Source organism: Martes martes (assembly GCF_963455335.1).
Source record: "Martes martes genome assembly, chromosome: 18".
NCBI lineage: Eukaryota > Metazoa > Chordata > Mammalia > Carnivora > Mustelidae > Martes > Martes martes.
The window spans coordinates 25,032,985-25,052,159 of NC_137906.1; the positions used below are offsets into that span (position 1 = coordinate 25,032,985).

Genomic DNA, 19,175 nt, shown 5'->3' on the forward strand with positions numbered 1-19,175 from the left:
TCTCTACAATTCACCTCCAGGGGTAGAGGAAAGGTTTTATAATATTAAGTCACCTAATAATGTGAACATCAAGCAAATAACAGAATTACTTCTTTCTCCTAATTTTTTTCTTAATCAGCCTCAAATATTGATAGCAGAAATAATTACATATTAGAAATAAAGTCATGTTGTTTCCATTTTTATATTTGTTTACTTGATATTTAATGAACTTCTAATACATTTAAAATATAAGATGTGGTTCCATTTCTCCAAATGGTTATGTGCCTGAAGGGATGAGGGCTGAATCCTAATTCTTTCACAGAATGATGGTGTGAATGGTTTCACAATGATATATTTAGCGAAATAAAACACATATGTACATTTAATAAGGAAAATATCCATGAATACACTAATATAAATACTTGTAATACGAAAAAAAACCTAAATCCATGGGACTGTAACAAGTGGAAAGATAATTCTTGGCAGACCACCATTGCCAGGGCACTGCATTGACAAGAGACTGCAAAACAAGTTGTTTTCCTGTGAAACAGGCCTATTTACTTAGTCTAGAGTTTCAATCTGAGGGACAGACATAAGGTTTCACACACTTAGAGGCTAAGTACGTGGACCTAGGGAATGTAAGCAGGGAGACCACCATTCTTGTGCACTCCTTTGTCCTTGCCAGAGCTCAATGATATCTCACAGAAAGAAGCTTATACAGTCATCTGGAACCTCATGGAATCCTGGAACCATGTATCCTCATAGAGATATAAAACAGATGAATTTTCATTGAAGAAACAGAAATATTATCTAAGAAATGCTCCATCAAAGCATAGGGAAATTCTGTCAAACCTTAGATAATCAGATAATTCCAACACTACTTAAGCTTTCAAGAGCATAGAAGTGAAACAATCAAATTATTTTAGGAAGCAAACCTAACTTCCCCAAAAGAAACAACATAATTCCACTTACATATCAATGAGATATTCTAAATACTACCAAATATAATCCAAGTATTAAAAAATTACACTATAAACAAGTGGCATTTATTCCAGGAAAAAAAAAAGATGGCTCGCTGTTAGAAAATCTATCATGGAACTCACCATGTTAATATATCTCACATGGAAAAGTCTTATAATTACCTTCTTAAAAAGGCCTCTGACAAAATTTAACTTCTGTTCCTGATTAAAACCACTTAAAAACTAATAGGAATTCATGAATATGTCCTAATACAGTAAAATGTATACACCCCACTTTAGAAAAAATAATGATGGCTACTATTCCCACTACAGGTTAACAATGTATTAAGGATTTTAGACAATGAAATCAGAAAAAACAAGAGTAAAACTATCTCTACCTGCAGATATAATTGCTTGACCCAAGAAAACCAATGTGAAAAACAAAAAATTCAATCTTTTTAAGGACAGAAACATAAAGATTTGAAGGTATACATGCACCCTGATCTTTATAGCAGCATTATCAACAATAGCCAAGTGATGGAGAGAGTCCACATGTCCATCAACTGATGAATGGATAAAGAAGATATGATATAAATATACAATGGACTATTATTCAGTCATCAAAAAGAATGAAATCTTGCCATTTGTAATGACGTGGATGGAACTCCAAAGTATTATCTAAGTGAAATCAGTCAGAGAAAGAAAACAGATGAACATATGGGAAGTAGACAGTGGGGGGGGAGGGAAATAAACCATAAGAGACTCTTAAAGATAGAAAACAAACTGAGGATTGATGGAGGGAGGTAGGTAGGAATGGGCTAGAAGGGTGATGGGTATTAAAGAGTACACTTGTGATGACCACTGGGTGCTGTATATAAGTGATGATTCACTGAATACGACTCCTAAGACCAATATTGCATTGTATGTTAACTAAAACTTAAATTTTTAAAAAAATCAATCTTTTGAATTTCCATAGGATATAAAACTTTACTTATAGTGACATATATAACATAAAAACCAGTAACTTTCATATACACAGAACTTATAAACAAAAAACTCATTACAAGACATAAAGAGAATACTCCAGTTTATAATGGCAACAAAAAGACAAAATACTTAGAAATAAATGTAATAAAAATTGTGCAAGGTTTATATGAAGAAAACTTTAAAGGCCTTTTATAGGGGTGCCTGGGTGACTTACTCAGTTAAGCATCTGCCTTCAGTTTAGGACATAATCTCAGGGTCCTGGGATTGAGCCCATCAGTCTGTCTGTTCAGTGGGGAGCCTGCTGCTCCCTCTCACTCTCCCTCTATGCTCTGTTCTGTCTCTCTCTCTCTCTCTCTCAAATAAATAAATAAATAAAATCTTTAAAAATAAATAAAGCCCTCTTGTAAAACTCAGAAATAGATTTGAACAGTTAGAAAAATATTCCTTATTTTTCAATAGGATGATCCAAAATCATAAATATGTCATTTTTCTCCAAAGTCCACATATATTTAATGTTATCCCAATGAAAATAATAACCAGTAAGTATCCTTTCATTCTAAAGTTATTTGGAAAGGTAATAAAGAACAGCTAGGAAAATACTGAAAAATGAGATTAATGAGGTAAACTTTAGCTCTACCAGATGCTAGAACATACTATAAAGTCTCTACACTTAAAAATGGGTGGTAGCTGGGATGCCTGGGTGGCTCAGTAGGTTAAGCCTCTGCCTTCAGCTCAGGTCATGATCCCAGGGTCCTGGGATCGAGCCCCACATCAGGCTCTCTGCTCAGCAGGCAGCCTGCTTCTCTCTCTCTATCTGCCTGTCTCTCTGCCTACTTCTGCCTACTTGTGATTTCTCTCTCTGTTAAATAAATATATAATCTTTAAAAAGAATGGGTGGTAGGGGCAACTGGGTAGCTCAGGTTGTTAAGCATCTGATGCTTGATCTCAGCTCAGGTCTTGATCTCAAGGTCCTGAGTTTAAGCCCTGCACTGGGCTCCTGTGGAGCCTAGTTTAAAAAAAAAAAAAAAAAAAAAGTGGTACTAGTACATGAATTGTAAGCCAGAGAAATGGAACAAAAGACAAAGTCTGGAAATAAACTGAAGTACATACAGAAATTCAGGATATGTTGTAGGTAACATTGAATTCACTGGGTAAAAGATGTATTTTTTTTAAAAAATTGTTGCTGGAATAAATGAACAGTCATTTGGAAACAGATAAAACGTGGGAGTGAATTAAAATCCACTAGCAATACAAGTTTCATAAAATAACATGTTTAAAAAGTACGTTTTGTGCAGTTAACATGAGTGAATTAAAGAAACAAATGACAAACTGAGAAAACTAGCAACTTACAGGCAAAGGGCTAATCTCTCTAAAATGGATGGGGGAAATAAGCACGAAAAAATAGAAAAAAAAATAGTGAAGAGACAGAAACAGATCAAAAACACAGATTAGGGTACAGAAATACAATCATATATTTATGATCCACATAACTGTGGTCAATTATTTTCTACAAATTACCAAGGAAAGTCAACAGGTAAAGAAAAGACTTCAAAAAATGGTGCTAGGACAACTGGGTATATGTATGGAAAAAAAAATGAGCACTGATCTTACCTCATACCAGACATAAAAATGAACCCAAATATATCACAGATCTATATTAAAAGCCTAAAAATTTAAAGCTCTCAAAAGAAAACAGGAGAAAATCCTCAAAACCTGCATGTGAAGATTTCTGACTTAGGACACAAAAGAAAAATAAACTGAACGTAAGTAATACTTTTACTCTTCGAAAGACACTGCTAAGAAAACCAAAAGGCAAGCCAGAAAAAGAAAATATTCACAATACATGTATCTGATAAAGATCTTCTATCTAGAATACATATACAAGTCATACAAAATTACAGAGACATAAAACAGAGCAGTACTCTAGGTATGGGAGGATGTGAGAAAGGATATAAGAAGAAAGAGCCAGGCACAAAACGTACATCCCACATGATTGCATTCATATGGAATACCCAGATGAGGCAAAATCCTATCAAGGGTTAGGGTGTTCAGGGTGAGTGGTAGTTGAAAACAAAGGGGCAGGAGGATATTCTCTGTTGTGATACAAATGGTGTCTTCACAGAGGTATACCTTTTTCAAAATTGATCAAATTGTCACTCAAAACCTGGGCATTCCATATTATGTAAATTATACTTCAAGTGAAAAAATTTTTAATATCATATAGCTCCTATATACTAAGCACAGAGGCTAAAAAACAATCTGTAGCATTAAGATTGTGACAAGACACCTTTGACAGCCCTATAGTGGGGATAGTGTCATTTTCCTTTGGGCCCCAAACAACATGAAGCCTAGTGCATTGCCCATTATTTATTTAAAGACTACAATCCTGAACACCTCAATTAATACACGACTAACCTTATTCAAAACAGCATGGCAGGTGTTTTGTTTACATGACAATGGCATAACATCAATTTATAATTCATATGGTCTTCTAACTGTGCAATTATGCCATTCTTGAATTTTTCTTTAGAAGGTTGGGCTTCACATAAGGGTAAATATTACCTCTCAGTGGTAGATAAAAGACACTTAGTAGGTGTCTGCTACATTAACAATAAAGGGGTTTAAAGCAAAACCACAGCACAACAAAGATTCATACAGAAAGGTCATCATTCACCAGAACACCGGAATTAGTAAGATAAAATGTACACAGATAGAATGATTACATAAATATGGCAATCCCTTCAATAAAATCCTATTCATCTGTTTCAAAGAGGAGGATAAAAACTGTATTTTCATGGGAGGATAATATATTGTGAAGGGGGAAAAGATGAAAAACATTATATTTTATATAAATACTTTTTTGTAAAGATATACATATATATGTTAGTTTATGTAGAGAGAAGAAAAATGGCAGAATATATTCTAATTTGTTGACAGTATTTGTCTCTCAAGAGTGAAATATAGATTAACACATTCTACAATTGACTTGAATTCTCTACAATGCACATGTACCATTTTTCTAATCATTTCTTCAGATGTTGGGGGTTATAAATCTGTGAAGAACTACCTGATGTACTGACTGACCCAAGAACTTCTTTCTCTTGCTCTTATAGTAGGTAATATTTCGAAGTATTAACTGTAAGTTTCCAACTTCATACAATTTTAGTGTCCCATCCCCCATTCAAAAAAAAATTTTTTTCCGGTCTCAAAAAGAGAGAGGAACACCTAAGCCTAAAAGGACAAAATCTAGTTCTTTCCAGTTATCCTTTCTAGGGTAACACAAATGATTTGAAATTATGCACAAAGAGGAAAAGCAAAGCTTCTTAATATCCTGTCATCCCACATTCTTCACTGTCCCGGGGACAGATCTGGGAGAATCTTCAGGTGGAGAAGGTCTGACTCCACAAGAGCCAGGCTAGAAACCAGTTCATCTAAAATAATCTGACCTTAAATACTAAATGCACGCCCACACCTGTCCACCCCAAACTTGGATGCAACCCTGGGGTGGGAGGGAAAGGGAGGGAAAGGAGGAGGAAGTTGAAGGCACATGAAAGCTGGTGTGTCTAAAAAGTTTTAGGGCAACCCACTGATGTGTGGTCTCTAAAAAAGCAATTAAATGGAGTTACTGAAAATTAAGCCATCATATTCCTTATAGTCCTAAATTCTTAGAATGAGACATACACTCACTATACTTCATTTTCTTTTCTGAAAAGCACTGAGCTGTTCTGAATGAAACACAGCAGTTTTCTTAATTCTGCTAAAAGAGAAGTATCTTTCCTTTTAAATCTTCTGCCTACTTTGCATAAAATGAGGTGACCAAGACGGCTTGAATGTTCCTCTGAGCTGGACTAATACCATACATATGACTCTCCCTGGCTGTAGGTCCTGACCACTCTTTTCTCTTGCCTGTCTGCTTTAGAAAACATTATACAGCCTTTCTTTGTTTAAAACATATGTAACTCTTTTTTACAAGCCTCTTTCCTGTTTTACCACCTCAAATTCTCTCTCTGAAGGACCTGGGAGTCATCCTTTGAAATGCAAACCTGAAGGAAGCTAGCACCCCATTCCAGTCTCTGTAGGAGTGTAGGAGCTAGCTTCTAACAGGCACCAGTAGAAAACACACATGGCCTAATCACAGAGAACCACAGGAACAAACTTCAAGAAGTTACTCAATGTGTTCTACTGGTCAACCTTAGTTCAGGGCAATTTCCACTTTGGCAGAGGAGAACTAAGACACTTGAGCTTCCTGCAGCACTCAACTTCCATACCCTTCCTCTACTTACGGAACATTTACTAGGTTCTAACAGTTGAAATATTCAAATTACCCTCAGAGATGGGTACAAGTGGTATCCAGTTTCTTTTAGACGATGATCCCTAATTTACATTATTAGGTCATTGCTATAATCTGAATGTCTGTGTCTTCTCCTTCTCCCCAAATTGGTATGTTGAAATCCTAACCCTAGTGTGATGGTATCACCATCAGGGACACGTGGCGTGTGATTAGGTCATGAGGATGGAGCCCTGATGAATGGGATTAGTGCCCTTATGACACACACCCGAGAGCTCCCTTGCTCCCTCCGCCATGTGAAGGACACAGTGAGAAGATGCCTGTCTGAAACAGAAAGCAGGCTCTCACCACACACTGAATCTGCATGGAGCTTTGATCAGAGACTTCCCAGTTTCCAGAACTGTCAGAAGTACATTGGTTGTGTTCAAGTCACCCAGCCTACAGTACTCTGTTACAGCAGCCCCAGCTGACTGGACAGTCACACAGCAAATAAATTTGGATTCCCCAGGCCTAGACCCACAGCATGTGCCTCCAGGCTGGCTTTCAAATACTGGCAAAATTTGTAGCAACTACTGGCTTCATAATCTTCAATAATACAAATTTTTTTTATTTGCTCTGGTTAGCTTCTCTGTGTGTTTCGGGGTCCAGAGAAGTGGCTTTCATTTCCTGTGCTTGCTTTGGTGTTTTTGAGGGGCAGGACACTTTCTCCCCCCTGGGAAGCCCTGGACGCACTCTCCAATGCAGGGGGACCTGGAGAGGGAAAGGATGGGCGTGAGGTCCAGGGAGGGACAAGCAAAACGGGGTGGAGGGTCCACACTGGGTGTGGCAGCCCCTGACATTCGACAGTGAGGTATAGGTAATATTATGTATATTACACACAAGGGGATTTGGGTATCATTTTGGAGGGGAGTCGAGAGGGTTGTGGAGGGTTCCAGTGTATTGGGGGGTTTGGGGTGTTGTGTGCTGTTCACACTTTCGGGCTCTGCGCTCAAGAGTGCGGCCGGCGGGTCTGCTCCAGGGCAGCCCGGGGAGCACCTTCCGCCTCCCCGGGGGAATCTGGGGAGAAGACCGAGGGGTAGGGAGGTCCCACACTCACCGCTCAGGCCTCGAAACCGCCAAGGCCACACCTCCACCTCCACCTCCACCTCCACCTCCGAGGGACTCGCGTCACCGGTGCCGAGCCTCCTCGCAACGCCTACCCCAACCGCCCAGCCACCCGCCGCTGGAGCGCGTCCCGCCGCCTTCCTCGCGCGTGCGCGCACTTGCCCAGTCCCCACCCCGCCCCTGACTCACTGCAGCCCCCGCGCACTCATTCACCGCTTTTCCAGCCAGCGTCTCCCTCTCTCACCTGCGCGCCGGACCCTCCCCGGGACCCCTCAGAGCGTGAGGCCTCACTAAACTCTTACTTCGCACGCTGTCCCAGGCCCCAGGCCCATGAGGGCCCTACCTCGGGCCCTTTCGCTTGCTCCCAGGCGCTTCGCCTCTGCACCCCACTGGACGACCCAACCATCCTTCCCTCTGTTGCTGACTCCCTGCTCCCTCATGTGTCACGGTCACCCAGTAGCCGGTGGCAGGAAGTCGGGGAGATTCAGTGGCCGCCGCCCTCCAAGGTTGTGGGCATCAACAGAAAACTTGCAGAAGTGCTGGCACAGGGGCCAGCAACCCCGCTCCCGGGCCCCTCAAAGCCCAGACGCGGAGCGACCCGATCTAAGGCGCGCCGCCACTCGCCTCGCCCGGGTGGCATGCGCCGCCTTTGCCCGTGGGCGCTCAGCGCGAGACCCCCCCCCCCGCATCCTCTGCGCGCCCTGCCCTGACCCACCAGCCACCCAGTGGACCTCAGCCCCCCACCTTTCTCATGCTGCTCCAAGGCGTTGATGGCAGCTTCTCTTGGCGCATCCTCCCCGCCAACAGGCATCACCACTGTAGCTTGAGGGTTGGAAGCCCAGGGTCTGAACTCAGGGCAAATCTCTTCCCTGCTAGACCAGGTATCGGGTTGCGGCCTCTCAGCTCTAAATGGAGCTGGGCTCTTGAAGGATCAGGTTAAGCTCTGTCAGGAGCGGGTGCTGGAGGGACCCTGCAGGACCAAGGGCTGCTGTTGCAGGTTCAGGTGTTTTCTCTGATTCTTCTTGCTGTCACCTTGCTGCTGTCAGCAGCAGGTGTGGAGGACATTTCGCAGCATTCACCCTACAGGCCCACCCTCATTAACAGTGGATACTCAGTGACTCACGCAGGTGCCCCTTCCTACTACCGGCCTGTCAACAACCACGGAAAAGTTCCCTGCTTCCTAGGTCCAGCCAGTTCCCTGTTTCTGGCCTAGGCAGCCTGTACCCCACAGGGACACTTCCTGCTTTGCTCAGCAGGTGTGGAAAAGCCTTGACCCAAGGCCAAGGAACTTCCCACCAACTCACCTTCTCCAAAAAGGTCTGCATCCCAGCCTTAGGGAGGAGTCTTCCAAGTTTGTTTCTTCCTTGGGTATTTTCCCTCCTTTTTTTTTTTTTTAATTTAAGATTTTATTCATTTATTTGACAGACAGAGATCACAAGTAGGCAGAGAGTCAGGCAGAGAGAGGAGGAAGCAGGCTTCCCGCTGAGCAGAGAGCCGGATGCGCCGCGGGGCTGGATCCCAGGACCCTGGGACCAGGACCCTAACGGAAGGCAGAGGCTTTAACCCACTGAGCCACCCAGGTGTGCCACCATAGGGTATTCTTTAGAGTTCTTGGAACTCTACTAAGCACTTTGGAAGCACTGCATCATTTAATCCTACTAAAAACCTCTGAAGCAGCTATAAGGAGGTATAGAGAAAGAGAACTCCCCGTTCAAATTGCTGTGTGGTTTCCAGGCTATTGCCACACTATTGCTTGCTGGGTGGCCCTGGCTGAATCCTCACCCCTCTGTGTCTCCCATGTACAGTGAGGATAATAATAGCTGCACTACTTACTTCAGAGGTTTGTAGTAGGATTAAATGATGCAATGCATACAAAGTGCTTAGTAGAGGAACTGGCCTACAATTTTTTGTTTGTTTCTTGCTGGAAGATAAGAGGTGGATTGGAAGATAGGGAGGGACAGTGAAAGAGAGTACCGCATTAAAGGAATATCAAAAAGAGTAATTAATGATTCCAGCTGTGAGACTAGATGCAAGTATTAACTTAATCAAATGAGTTCCCTCTCCCCTTTTAAAGGTGGCAAGCCTTGTAAACAAATTTTGCAATTACTGAAATAACTGGTAATGTATGGCATGTATGGGAGTGGAACCCATAAAGAGTTATACCTAAAAACAATAAAACACAGAATAGCTTCTGGGTATCTTTTTATTACTCACAAAATCCAAATGAGAATATAGAAACCTTAAACAAACCATCTCAAAATAGAGTAGCTTCATGGACTCCTTCTGTCTTGCAACTGGACAACAGTCATCCCTACTCATCTGCTCATCTGTCCATGAATCTTGAGAGTGATTAGATTTCTCAAGCGGCTTATGGGGGACTCCATGTGCCCAAACAAGATTTGAGGAAGAGCTCTCTGTCTCCCTCTCCACTTCATTTCTTCTTCTTTCCCTCTTAATCAAAAGTGGGATGAGAATAGGAAAGAAAACATTATTTTTAAAGAACTGTTTTACTTTCTGTTCGTGGGACTCTAAATGTCTTGGTACAAAGATACTCTTACAAATGAAGAATCTTGGTTTGAGTTTTGGAAATAACAACCCAACTTACCCTACCCCTTAAACTTTGATATTGATTTTAATTAGATCCTTTTTGGTATAAAATTATGTGTGTAGTCATGGGAAAGATGATCAGATACAGGCTTAATGCTCCTCTTAGCCATAACTCGAGTACTGACACATAATCCTCATGCTCTTCAAGCTGTCCCATTTGACAGCACCGCCATTTCTGGATGTTTCTGTTTAAACATTCAGAATGCTCAGGAACAGGTCCTTTCCCTACCCTGATTAATGGTGCTCTTTTATATTTCTAGGAAAATGAACAGGAATTTCGACAAATGTCTTTAGATTTGCACGTGCTGTATGCGTTGACCACTCATGTAAATCTACAAAAGAGTGACATATGTTCTTCTGGGGGGGGGCTCTTTATTATCTAAATAATCTTATATCAAGATATGCCCACACATAATGATGCCCCTCTGTGTGTCCATGTGTAGACGGAGTAGTCTAAGAAAGACATAAGTGTCACTGGTCGGGAGTGAATCTCATGGTACCTTTTCTTTATAATCACCTTCTGTGTTCTCTGGGCTAGCAAAGGCCAGGAAGATTTGTTCCAGTGTTATCTGACTGATGGAATAGTCTTCTAAATTGAATTGCTCTTTAGCATCCTCCAAAATACCAAACACCTTTAGTAACAACAGCAATAAAAAAGCGCAGTTACCATTATAGTCCTCCCTTTCAGTGCCCAACCCAGATAAGCCTCTCCTGAACTTCCTCCAAGTCCTGTCAAGTTAATGTTGGAGGACAAAAGGGGGAGATGAGAAAATGTAGAAAACATAATTGAGAATCTCCAAGGAAGCAGTTCTGTCCCCATTCTCTTGATGGACATAGACTAACAATGGGATTTAAGGAACAAATTAATTAAACTCTAGGGACTTTTGGAAAATAACATACTTTAGGTTACTCTTCTGCTCCTCATACAAGGTCGGGCTCCCATTACACATACCTGGATATCAAATACCCGCCCCATCATTGGTGCTTTCTTAGTATGTAATGTTCGAAGGTCATGGTTTCTACATTACCTTTCCCCAGCTGTTGTCCTTGCTGGGAATATAGTAGGTAAGGATCCCTTGATTCTCCTGCTTTAATACACTATCTAAGAAATGAAAGACAAGATAGATGAATAATCTTGCAGATATCATTTTAAATTTCCAAAATATTGCTACATCAACTTAATTATTCACAATAGAGGGATGAATAGACATTGTTAATACAAAAAGGAACATGGTCAAATAACCTGCTCTCTTTGATATATATGGCATGGTTAATTCCTTTTGGATTTATTCCTGATGAAATAATCTTATTATGTGGAGTTCATAGCAATTATTGAGTGCAGGCTTTCCGGCACAATAAAATTGTCAGCTCTGATACCCTATGTAAAAACTCTGAGCCTTCTAAAATTCTAACATTACAAAGACTTTATTCCTGAACATAGTGCTGAGAATATGAGCTGGCGGGATTTTCACTCTGGTTGTGTGGCTATGTATACATGTGCAGTGTGTTTGGTGGGGAGGAGAGCAGGATAAGACCTCCTTGCTTTTTCATTATTACATGCCCTGTGAAAGAGGAAAGCATACATGTAAGTCACCAAAGTCAGGCTGTGGGTTCTGGTTTTGTTCACTGGGAATAAGAACCCACTGGTGGAACAAAAGGAAAGAGGGTGGTAACCACTTCTAATTGAAACAAATAAATGTGTTTACACTTATCAGCGCACGATTTGTAGGTTGTTGCAAATTGGATACTGGGCTCAAAATGTTTTAAAGTAAAAAATACATGTTCATAAGGGTGAGTGGATTTTCTTAATGTGAATTTTAATGCATGTATTGCCTCCGTGATCCCATAAAGCTCTTTTTTGTGTGTGAAACATTTGAAACATGGAATTTAATGAATTATTCAAAGCAAACCCTCATGAATTCACCCTATTTAGGCCAACTAATAGTAACCCAGACTCACCCTTGTCCCACTTCTCAGCCTCTATTCCCCATAAAGAATTACCAATACCTTCATTGTTATTGTGGACATTTCTTTTTCAAAGGTGTTTTTACCATGCATATACCTCTAAAAACTGCGGTAGAGTTTTCCTACCTTTGACCTTTATGTGAATGGAATCATCTAGTGTATTTTCTTTTCTTTCTTCTTCTTTCATTCAGTGTTTGTGAGATTCATTCATGTGGTTGCATATAGCTATAATTCATTTTCTTCTCTAAGTAGTAATCTGGCATATGAATATTCTGCAATTTAGTTTCCATTACGCTACTGATAGACATAGGCTACTGTCTGACTGTTGTGAATGTTACTGACTTAAATATTATTTTACTTATCTCTTTTTATAGGTGGATGCAAGTGTCTAAAATATAGCTGTAGGTAGACTCATTGGGCCATTGCTTTTTAAAAAAATTGGTCCAGTTTCACCTGTGAGATAGAGTGATTTGGAAAGACTGTCACTCCCACTGTTAGTACAAGAAAGCTGGACAAATTGCAAATTATTGTATTTCTTGAACCCCTTAGTTTCCTGACAGGGCAAATTCAGGGCAAATAACTAACCCATATCTGGGTATAGACAGGCATCTACAGAGAAGGTCAGATCCATAGCATTTGCTTGTACAAGGCAGACACAACCAGATAACATAAGCTGAAATAAAAAGCGTAATAAATTGCTGAAGATCAAGTATGGGATAGCAAGAGGATTATGAAACCCATTTTTAAAATTTTAACCTCTTTAATTTGTGTTTTTTAGTAGTGCTTACTTCTTTTTTTTTTTTTTTTTTTTAAAGATTTTATTTATTTATGTGACAGACAGATCACAAGGAGGCAGAGAGGCAGGCAGAGAGAGAGAAGGAAGCAGGCTCCCTGCTGAGCCGAGAGCCGGATATGGGGCTCGATCCCAGGACCCTGGGATCATGACCCGAGCCGAAGGCAGAGGCTTAACCCACTGAGCCACCCAGGCACCCCAGTAGTGCTTACTTCTTATCAGAGAACTGAATTTTGCCGGTGAGCCAAGCTGACATTTTTTTTTTCATTTAATGCCGGAGTTAAGTCTATTTACATGTATTGAAAGGAACAATATATTTAGTTATAGTCTTCCTATATAATTTGTAAAGTTATATATGCATATATAGCAGGTAAATGCATAAATATAAATACAAATGTAAACATACAAAATATGACTGTGTGTGTATGTGTTTCACTTTGTGACTGGTTCTTTTTCTTACTGTTATACTTGTGATAGAGTATTTATTTTGTTCTAATGGTTAACTTCATTCTAAAGTTAAATTGTCCCTTCTTTTTAAGATACTGGCACAAACATTCAGGGCTCACCAATAGTTCCTATGCAGACACCTCTCTAGTCATTCCTTAGTCGACATGAAATTTTTGTCTGTATAGTCTTCAGGCAGAGCCATCAGGAGGAATATCCCCTGAATACCTGTTTATAACTTTTTTTGAATTTTATTCTTGAACATCATTTTAGCTGTATATGAAAACTATGGCTTACATTTTTCTTGGCATAAAAGGTTTTGTCACAAAGCCCAAAATCAATCTAATTTTCTTTCCCTTATAAATTTTCCTTCTTCCCCTTGTTTTTTTAAATCTGGGATCCAAAGGTCATTCCACTTTTTTATTAAAATACAACAGTTAGATTGGAAAATTCCTTGGTTTTGTTGATATTGGGTCAATTGTTCAGGTTGTCTTTTCAGTAAACAGGTTTGTCTCATCTTAGGAAATTTTCTTGCATGATAGTTTTTAGTTTTGTTTGTTTGTTTGTATTTATTTATTTATTTATTTATTTATAGTATGTGTTCTAGTCTATGGCATTGCTTTTCTCCTTTTGGACTAATTTCATAGTTGTGTTGGGCTGTCCTTGCCTTGCCTCTTGCTTACTTTATTTTGAAATCTCACCTGTGTTTGTTCAGTGGCTTTCTGTTTTTCTCCTTTCCAGTCTCCATTTCCCTTGTGCTTTCTGTGTGGTTTATTTGCTCTTGATAAGTATTTCTGAAATGTTTAACTTAAAATACCCTCTTCAATGTCTGCATATCGCCCTGTTGGCTAGCCCTCTAATCTCTTTATCTTTTCAATTGGAATTTAGGATTTTCTTATATACTATTCATTCCCTTCTTAATTCTTTAGGCTCATGTTGAAATATTAGATAATAGTTTCATCTGCTTTGTGGCCTTAGAGCTTTGCTGATCTTTCAATGTCTGCAGGTATTTTCTTCTATCCTCTTTTATTTATGGTATTTTTCTGTGGGATTCAATTATTGTTATGCCCCAATCCGTGATTAAAGGAGCGAGACTGATATAAAGCGAAGGTCAAGCAAAGCTTTATTTCGCGCCAAGCATCAAGAATCTAACCAAACGTTCGGGGGGCGCACCTCTTACAAGAGAGGGTGACCCTTCTCTGTTTCACAGACTAGCTTTTAAGGGCAAAGGCCATGCAGTGGGGCCTGGCCACACACAGGTGGCCAATGAGATTGTAACACACACAGGAAACTCCACAGTGATGCTAGGTGACCAATTGAATTACAATTTACCCTAGTAGACATTTGAACCAGCCTATCACACCTTGGTTAGGATTGGCACCAAAAAGGCTCCCAAAGGGCGGGGGCCCATACTCCTTGGTAGCTAGGGAGACAGTATGCAACCCCCTACTGATCGGATGTCTCCACTTGGCCTGACCCACCCTCATATCTGGGCTTTGTTACCTGGAGCTGGTTTCCGGGACTTGTTTTTAAGTAAATCCCCTGGGGGAAGGGCAGCAGGGACAGTTTAAGGGTTAAACAACAAGGTTTTTGTTTAACTTTAATGAAAGCCTCTTGCTAAATAGGTCCTTACAATTATAATCTTTTCAGTCATTTATCTTTAAATGAGATTAATTTTCTTAAAGTTTTAGAAGGAGTTTCCTATGTAGAAGGTGAGGTGGGACAGAATATCTTTCTTAGCTTTAGTCCAGTCGGGTTCCTTCTGAGAGTCTTCTGAGATGTATAAAGTAACAAAGCCTCCCAGTGTAGATCTTCCTCTGACACTCTCTCATACCTGCCGCCTCTGTTTCTCCCCACACTCAAAGCTTAAATTTCAGATCCTATCCTCCAGAGAGGATCTCTGCTTGCTCTTGCTTGGAATCATAGGATGCCCCTGACCCCCCACTTGAGGGTCCCCCTTTACATGATAGTCTCAGCATGAGCTTCTCAACTGAAGAGGATCCAGGGTGATCCCAGTGCTACAATGGCATTTGCTTCCACAATTAGCATTTTCTAAGTGCTCACTATTTCCTTTCTTTTGTTTCTTTTTTTTTTATTCCTTCCTGTTTGCAGGTTAAAATTTGTTCTCTCTCTCTCTCTCTTTTGGTAAGCCAATTATTGTATTAAAAATGTATTTGTTTTAATTTTGATCAATTTTTAGTTTCATTTTACCAAGAATACTTTTCAGAATATATAATCTTTCATGTTGTAGAAATGGAATCATCTTTGCATTTTAAAAAAGAACTCACGCCATTTAAATTTCCTTGGGATTATGTAGAATAATTTATTCTAAATATCTGATTATTGTGGCAAATCCTCTTTAAAGTATATATTCTAGATGACTTTTGCTTGTAATATTTATTTCTTCTTTTTAAAAATCAACATTGACGTGTAGGCTCCATGCCAGGTTTCTTTTTGATTCTGTCATATTTGAATAGGTATTTGCTCCAGGATGATGTAAGGAAGAACAGGGCAACAACCACCTTACAGTTGAGAACTGTGGAGGCCAAGAAAAACAAGGCTGTACCCACCTCGAGTCTAGCCCTAACATAAGTACAGCCATCTTGATGTTCCAGATTATCACAAAATATTTCTTGGGTTCTGACCTACTCAGTTAGCACTTTAAACAGTCCCTCTCTCCTTTAATGATTGATTTAAACCCCTGGACTCAGCTGCCTCTGTCTTTCATAACTCCCCTACCCATTTCCTAGCTGATCACTGTTGACCCGAGTAGGTAGGGACAACTCTACGCCCCTATTCAGCAGGAAGAAGTTACAGAAGATGAGACCTTCCACCTTCAACAACCTTAAAGATTTAAGGGTCAAAATTGTTCAGGGGGAAATGTGGAGGCCGAGAAAATTAAGGCCATCCCACCTCAAGTTTAGCTGATGTGGGAAACAGAGGCAGAAGAAAATCATTAAAATTCCTCACCTACTGACAAGCCCTTGAAACAGACAGAGTGGCTCTCCCCTGGGGACTTAACTGCCCTCACCTTGAGGTTTTGCTAAGGACAATCCTAGCCTGACCGACCCCCTACCCTGACAGGTCCAACCAGAATCCTGTAAGTCTACTTTAACAATTCCTTGAGGAAACTTTATATCTAAACCTCCAAGATAGTGTCGAGAATCATTCCCAAGTATATGGCCCACTGATATACATCTGAAGGGTCTCACAAGAAGATTTTTATTATTGGTAATAAATAACCTCTCTCCCAGCAATAGCTAGCCCCTCAAGGTCCTGGAGACCTTGCTTCCGAAAGTCCTTAGAGATTTACGCCATCCCTAATCCCCTTTGTCCTCACCCACCCCTGAGTCCACCCCTACTCTGCCTTTAAAAACTCTGACTGTATTCTGGTTCGGGGTCCAAGTCCCTACTCCGCTGTGTCGGGTATACTTGGGCCCAAGCTTAAGCTTGTCAAATAAACCCTCGTGTGATTGCATCGGTGCTTGGCTCCTTGGTGGTCTCTCAGACGCGAAAACTCTGGCATAACAAGAATGTGTCTCAAACTCACATTCTCATTAAACCTCTTGTGTCCACATCCTCAAGGTCTTGGGTCAGAGTTTAGTGTCCTTCTTTCAAGCAGAGCTAGGACAGCACACAATAAGTGAGGTTTTTTTGGTCACAGCTTCTTTTTGTGGTAATTTAGACACCACATGAAATAGAAGTCTGATAGAATAAGTACTCAAAAAATACATGCTGAATGAATAATGCATTAAGTGAGTACTGAACTTCTTAATGGACACATTCATCTGCAGGTGTCATAGGACCTCACCATCTCTATGACCAACACTGGTGTAATCATTTTCCCATACATCTGTTTTTCACATCTGCTCTTCCATTCATTTCTTATCTGTTTTGTGATCTCTATTCCTACTGTGCAATCAATCATGCTATTTTCCATTGCTTAGAAGATAAACTTACAACTCCTCAACCTGACACACAATAGGAACTTCTGTGATATTTTGCTCAGCCTAACAAAGTGGAAAGTAAGATGAAAAACCAGCATTAATAAAATCTTTGCCATGCTTCTGCTTTATGTTTGGAAAGAGAGATAAAGGACAGAAAAAAATAGTTGCTCTCTCTGGTATTATACCATGTAGGCAGAGAGGTGCTTGTTGAATTTAGCAGCAGAAACAGAACTAGTTTTGAGAGAAGAGAAAAGCTTAGTGGTTCTTGTTTGCATTTCTATACCACATCCTGCCCGAGATACCAAAAGACTGGGGATACATGCATAGGTGGAGGAAAAAAGCCTTAAAACTTTGCATGGTTAATATGTGAAAATAATTGAGAATTGTACTAAAAAATATGACTTTAGTGATGTAACTTATATTGACAGCTTGAATCCAAAGCTGCCTTATTAAAATGATACAAGAGATGAGTGAGAACTTTTGTATGTGTGGGAAACGTATGTCTTATTATGCTAAGAAACTATCAGAAGGATTCCCAAAAGGAATTCAGTACGGAAGGTCAATAAATATCAATAAACCATAAGAAATAGTTATTGAAGACATAAAACATATGGATGGTGAAACAGAAAAAACCATGCTTTAAAACATCTATATAAAAGTTAGTTCAACTTAATTTACCTGGGAATGTCAGCGTGATGAAATACTTTAAACCATCCAGTTTACCCTTCTGTGCATCAATCTTGACCTTGACCTTCAGGATGTAAATGTTGCCAAACTTGCTTTTGAGGTGTTGAGGGCTACCCAGGCACAGAAACTTTCCCTGCACCATTATGGCCAGCCTGGTACAGAAGGCATCACATTCCTCCAATCTAGCAAAACATAATAGCATAAAAAATTCTGTTTTAGAGAACATTCTGTAGTTCAAACAGAGCCAGGATTTTATGACTCTCTTTTCAGCGTGAAATGGAATTTGCTCATCATAGAGATCATAGTTGAAAAGTGAAATTTTTTTAAACAATTAGTAGTAGGGTACATATCCCCAAACACATCTCCTGAACTTCCTGCTCTCTCCCCCATTCTTTTTTTTTTTTTTTAAAGATTTTATTTATTTATTTGATAGAGAGTGAGAGAGAGAATGAGAGGGGAGAAGGTCAGAGGGAGAAGCAGACTCCTCATGGAGCTGGGAGCCTGCTGCCAGACTCGATCCCAGGATCATGGGATCATGACCGGAGCAGTTGCTTAACCAACTGAGCCACCCAGGCGTCCCTCTCTCCCCATTCTTAATTCTTTAACTCAATAAGGATTTTTGGCTATTCCATTCATTAATATTAAGGAGGAAATCACATACCTAAGCAAATTTATTGTCAATATTCCTAGCATCAAATAATTCTCACTTATAGCCTCTACAATACTTGCGAACCCTCATTCAAGCCTCCAAATGAGCCACACCTATGGGAAGTTACAATGATGGCTTTGCCACTTTCACGTGTCCATGTCACAGCATTCCAGAGCAGGCGTCGGGCTACAGGGTCCATGCCCGTTGTTGGCTCATCCAGCAAAATGACTGAGGTCTTTCCCATTAGGGCAATAGCAGTACTCAGCCTACGTTTGGTTCCTCCACTTTATGGTCATACAAGGAGAAGAGGGGAAAGAGAGGTTATATAAATTAGTTACTTATAGGAAAGAGCATAAACATATCAACAAACATGTAATATGGAATTCCACAATGCTGATTAGTTATACTTCAATAAGTTAGCAAGCCCAGTACAGGTGTATATATCAATTAATTTTCATTTGAAATGTAGATGAGTGACTCTTCTGTAAATGATTTTAGGTACACTGTCAGTGGCATTTATTCACCTGTGCCCAGGGTACCATGATTTTCCAAGTATAAAAATCTACCATAATTCAAAGGGCCTATATTCCTACTTTCTTGGGAGACAAAGAACCATATGGACACTAGGAAGAATAAATTAACCCCTTTTGAGATTTAGAGGCTACAGTTCAAATAGAACAAGGATTTTTAGTTTCATCTCTGCAAAGGAAATACATGGAACTACATTGATATGTCTTATTACCATTATCTGAAACCTAGCAACTTG

The 19,175-nt window shown here is 40.1% G+C and overlaps 1 protein-coding gene across 1 annotated transcript in view; it reads right to left on the reverse strand.

Annotated features, from left to right (window-relative positions):
* Window positions 1-8,263: 8,263 nt before the first annotated feature.
* Window positions 8,264-19,175, reverse strand: part of LOC308359412 (phospholipid-transporting ATPase ABCA3-like) — a gene marked incomplete at its 3' end in the record, with an annotated part of 132,133 nt that continues 121,221 nt past the window's right edge. Inside the window, exons 28-33 of the mRNA XM_080830443.1 lie at window positions 18,523-18,693; window positions 17,752-17,942; window positions 10,953-11,026; window positions 10,425-10,556; window positions 9,568-9,768; window positions 8,264-8,356 (exon numbers count right to left, since the gene is read on the reverse strand). Coding sequence (XP_080686569.1) covers window positions 8,264-8,356; window positions 9,568-9,768; window positions 10,425-10,556; window positions 10,953-11,026; window positions 17,752-17,942; window positions 18,523-18,693 — 862 coding nt within the window. The remainder of the gene's footprint in view (window positions 8,357-9,567; window positions 9,769-10,424; window positions 10,557-10,952; window positions 11,027-17,751; window positions 17,943-18,522; window positions 18,694-19,175) is intronic.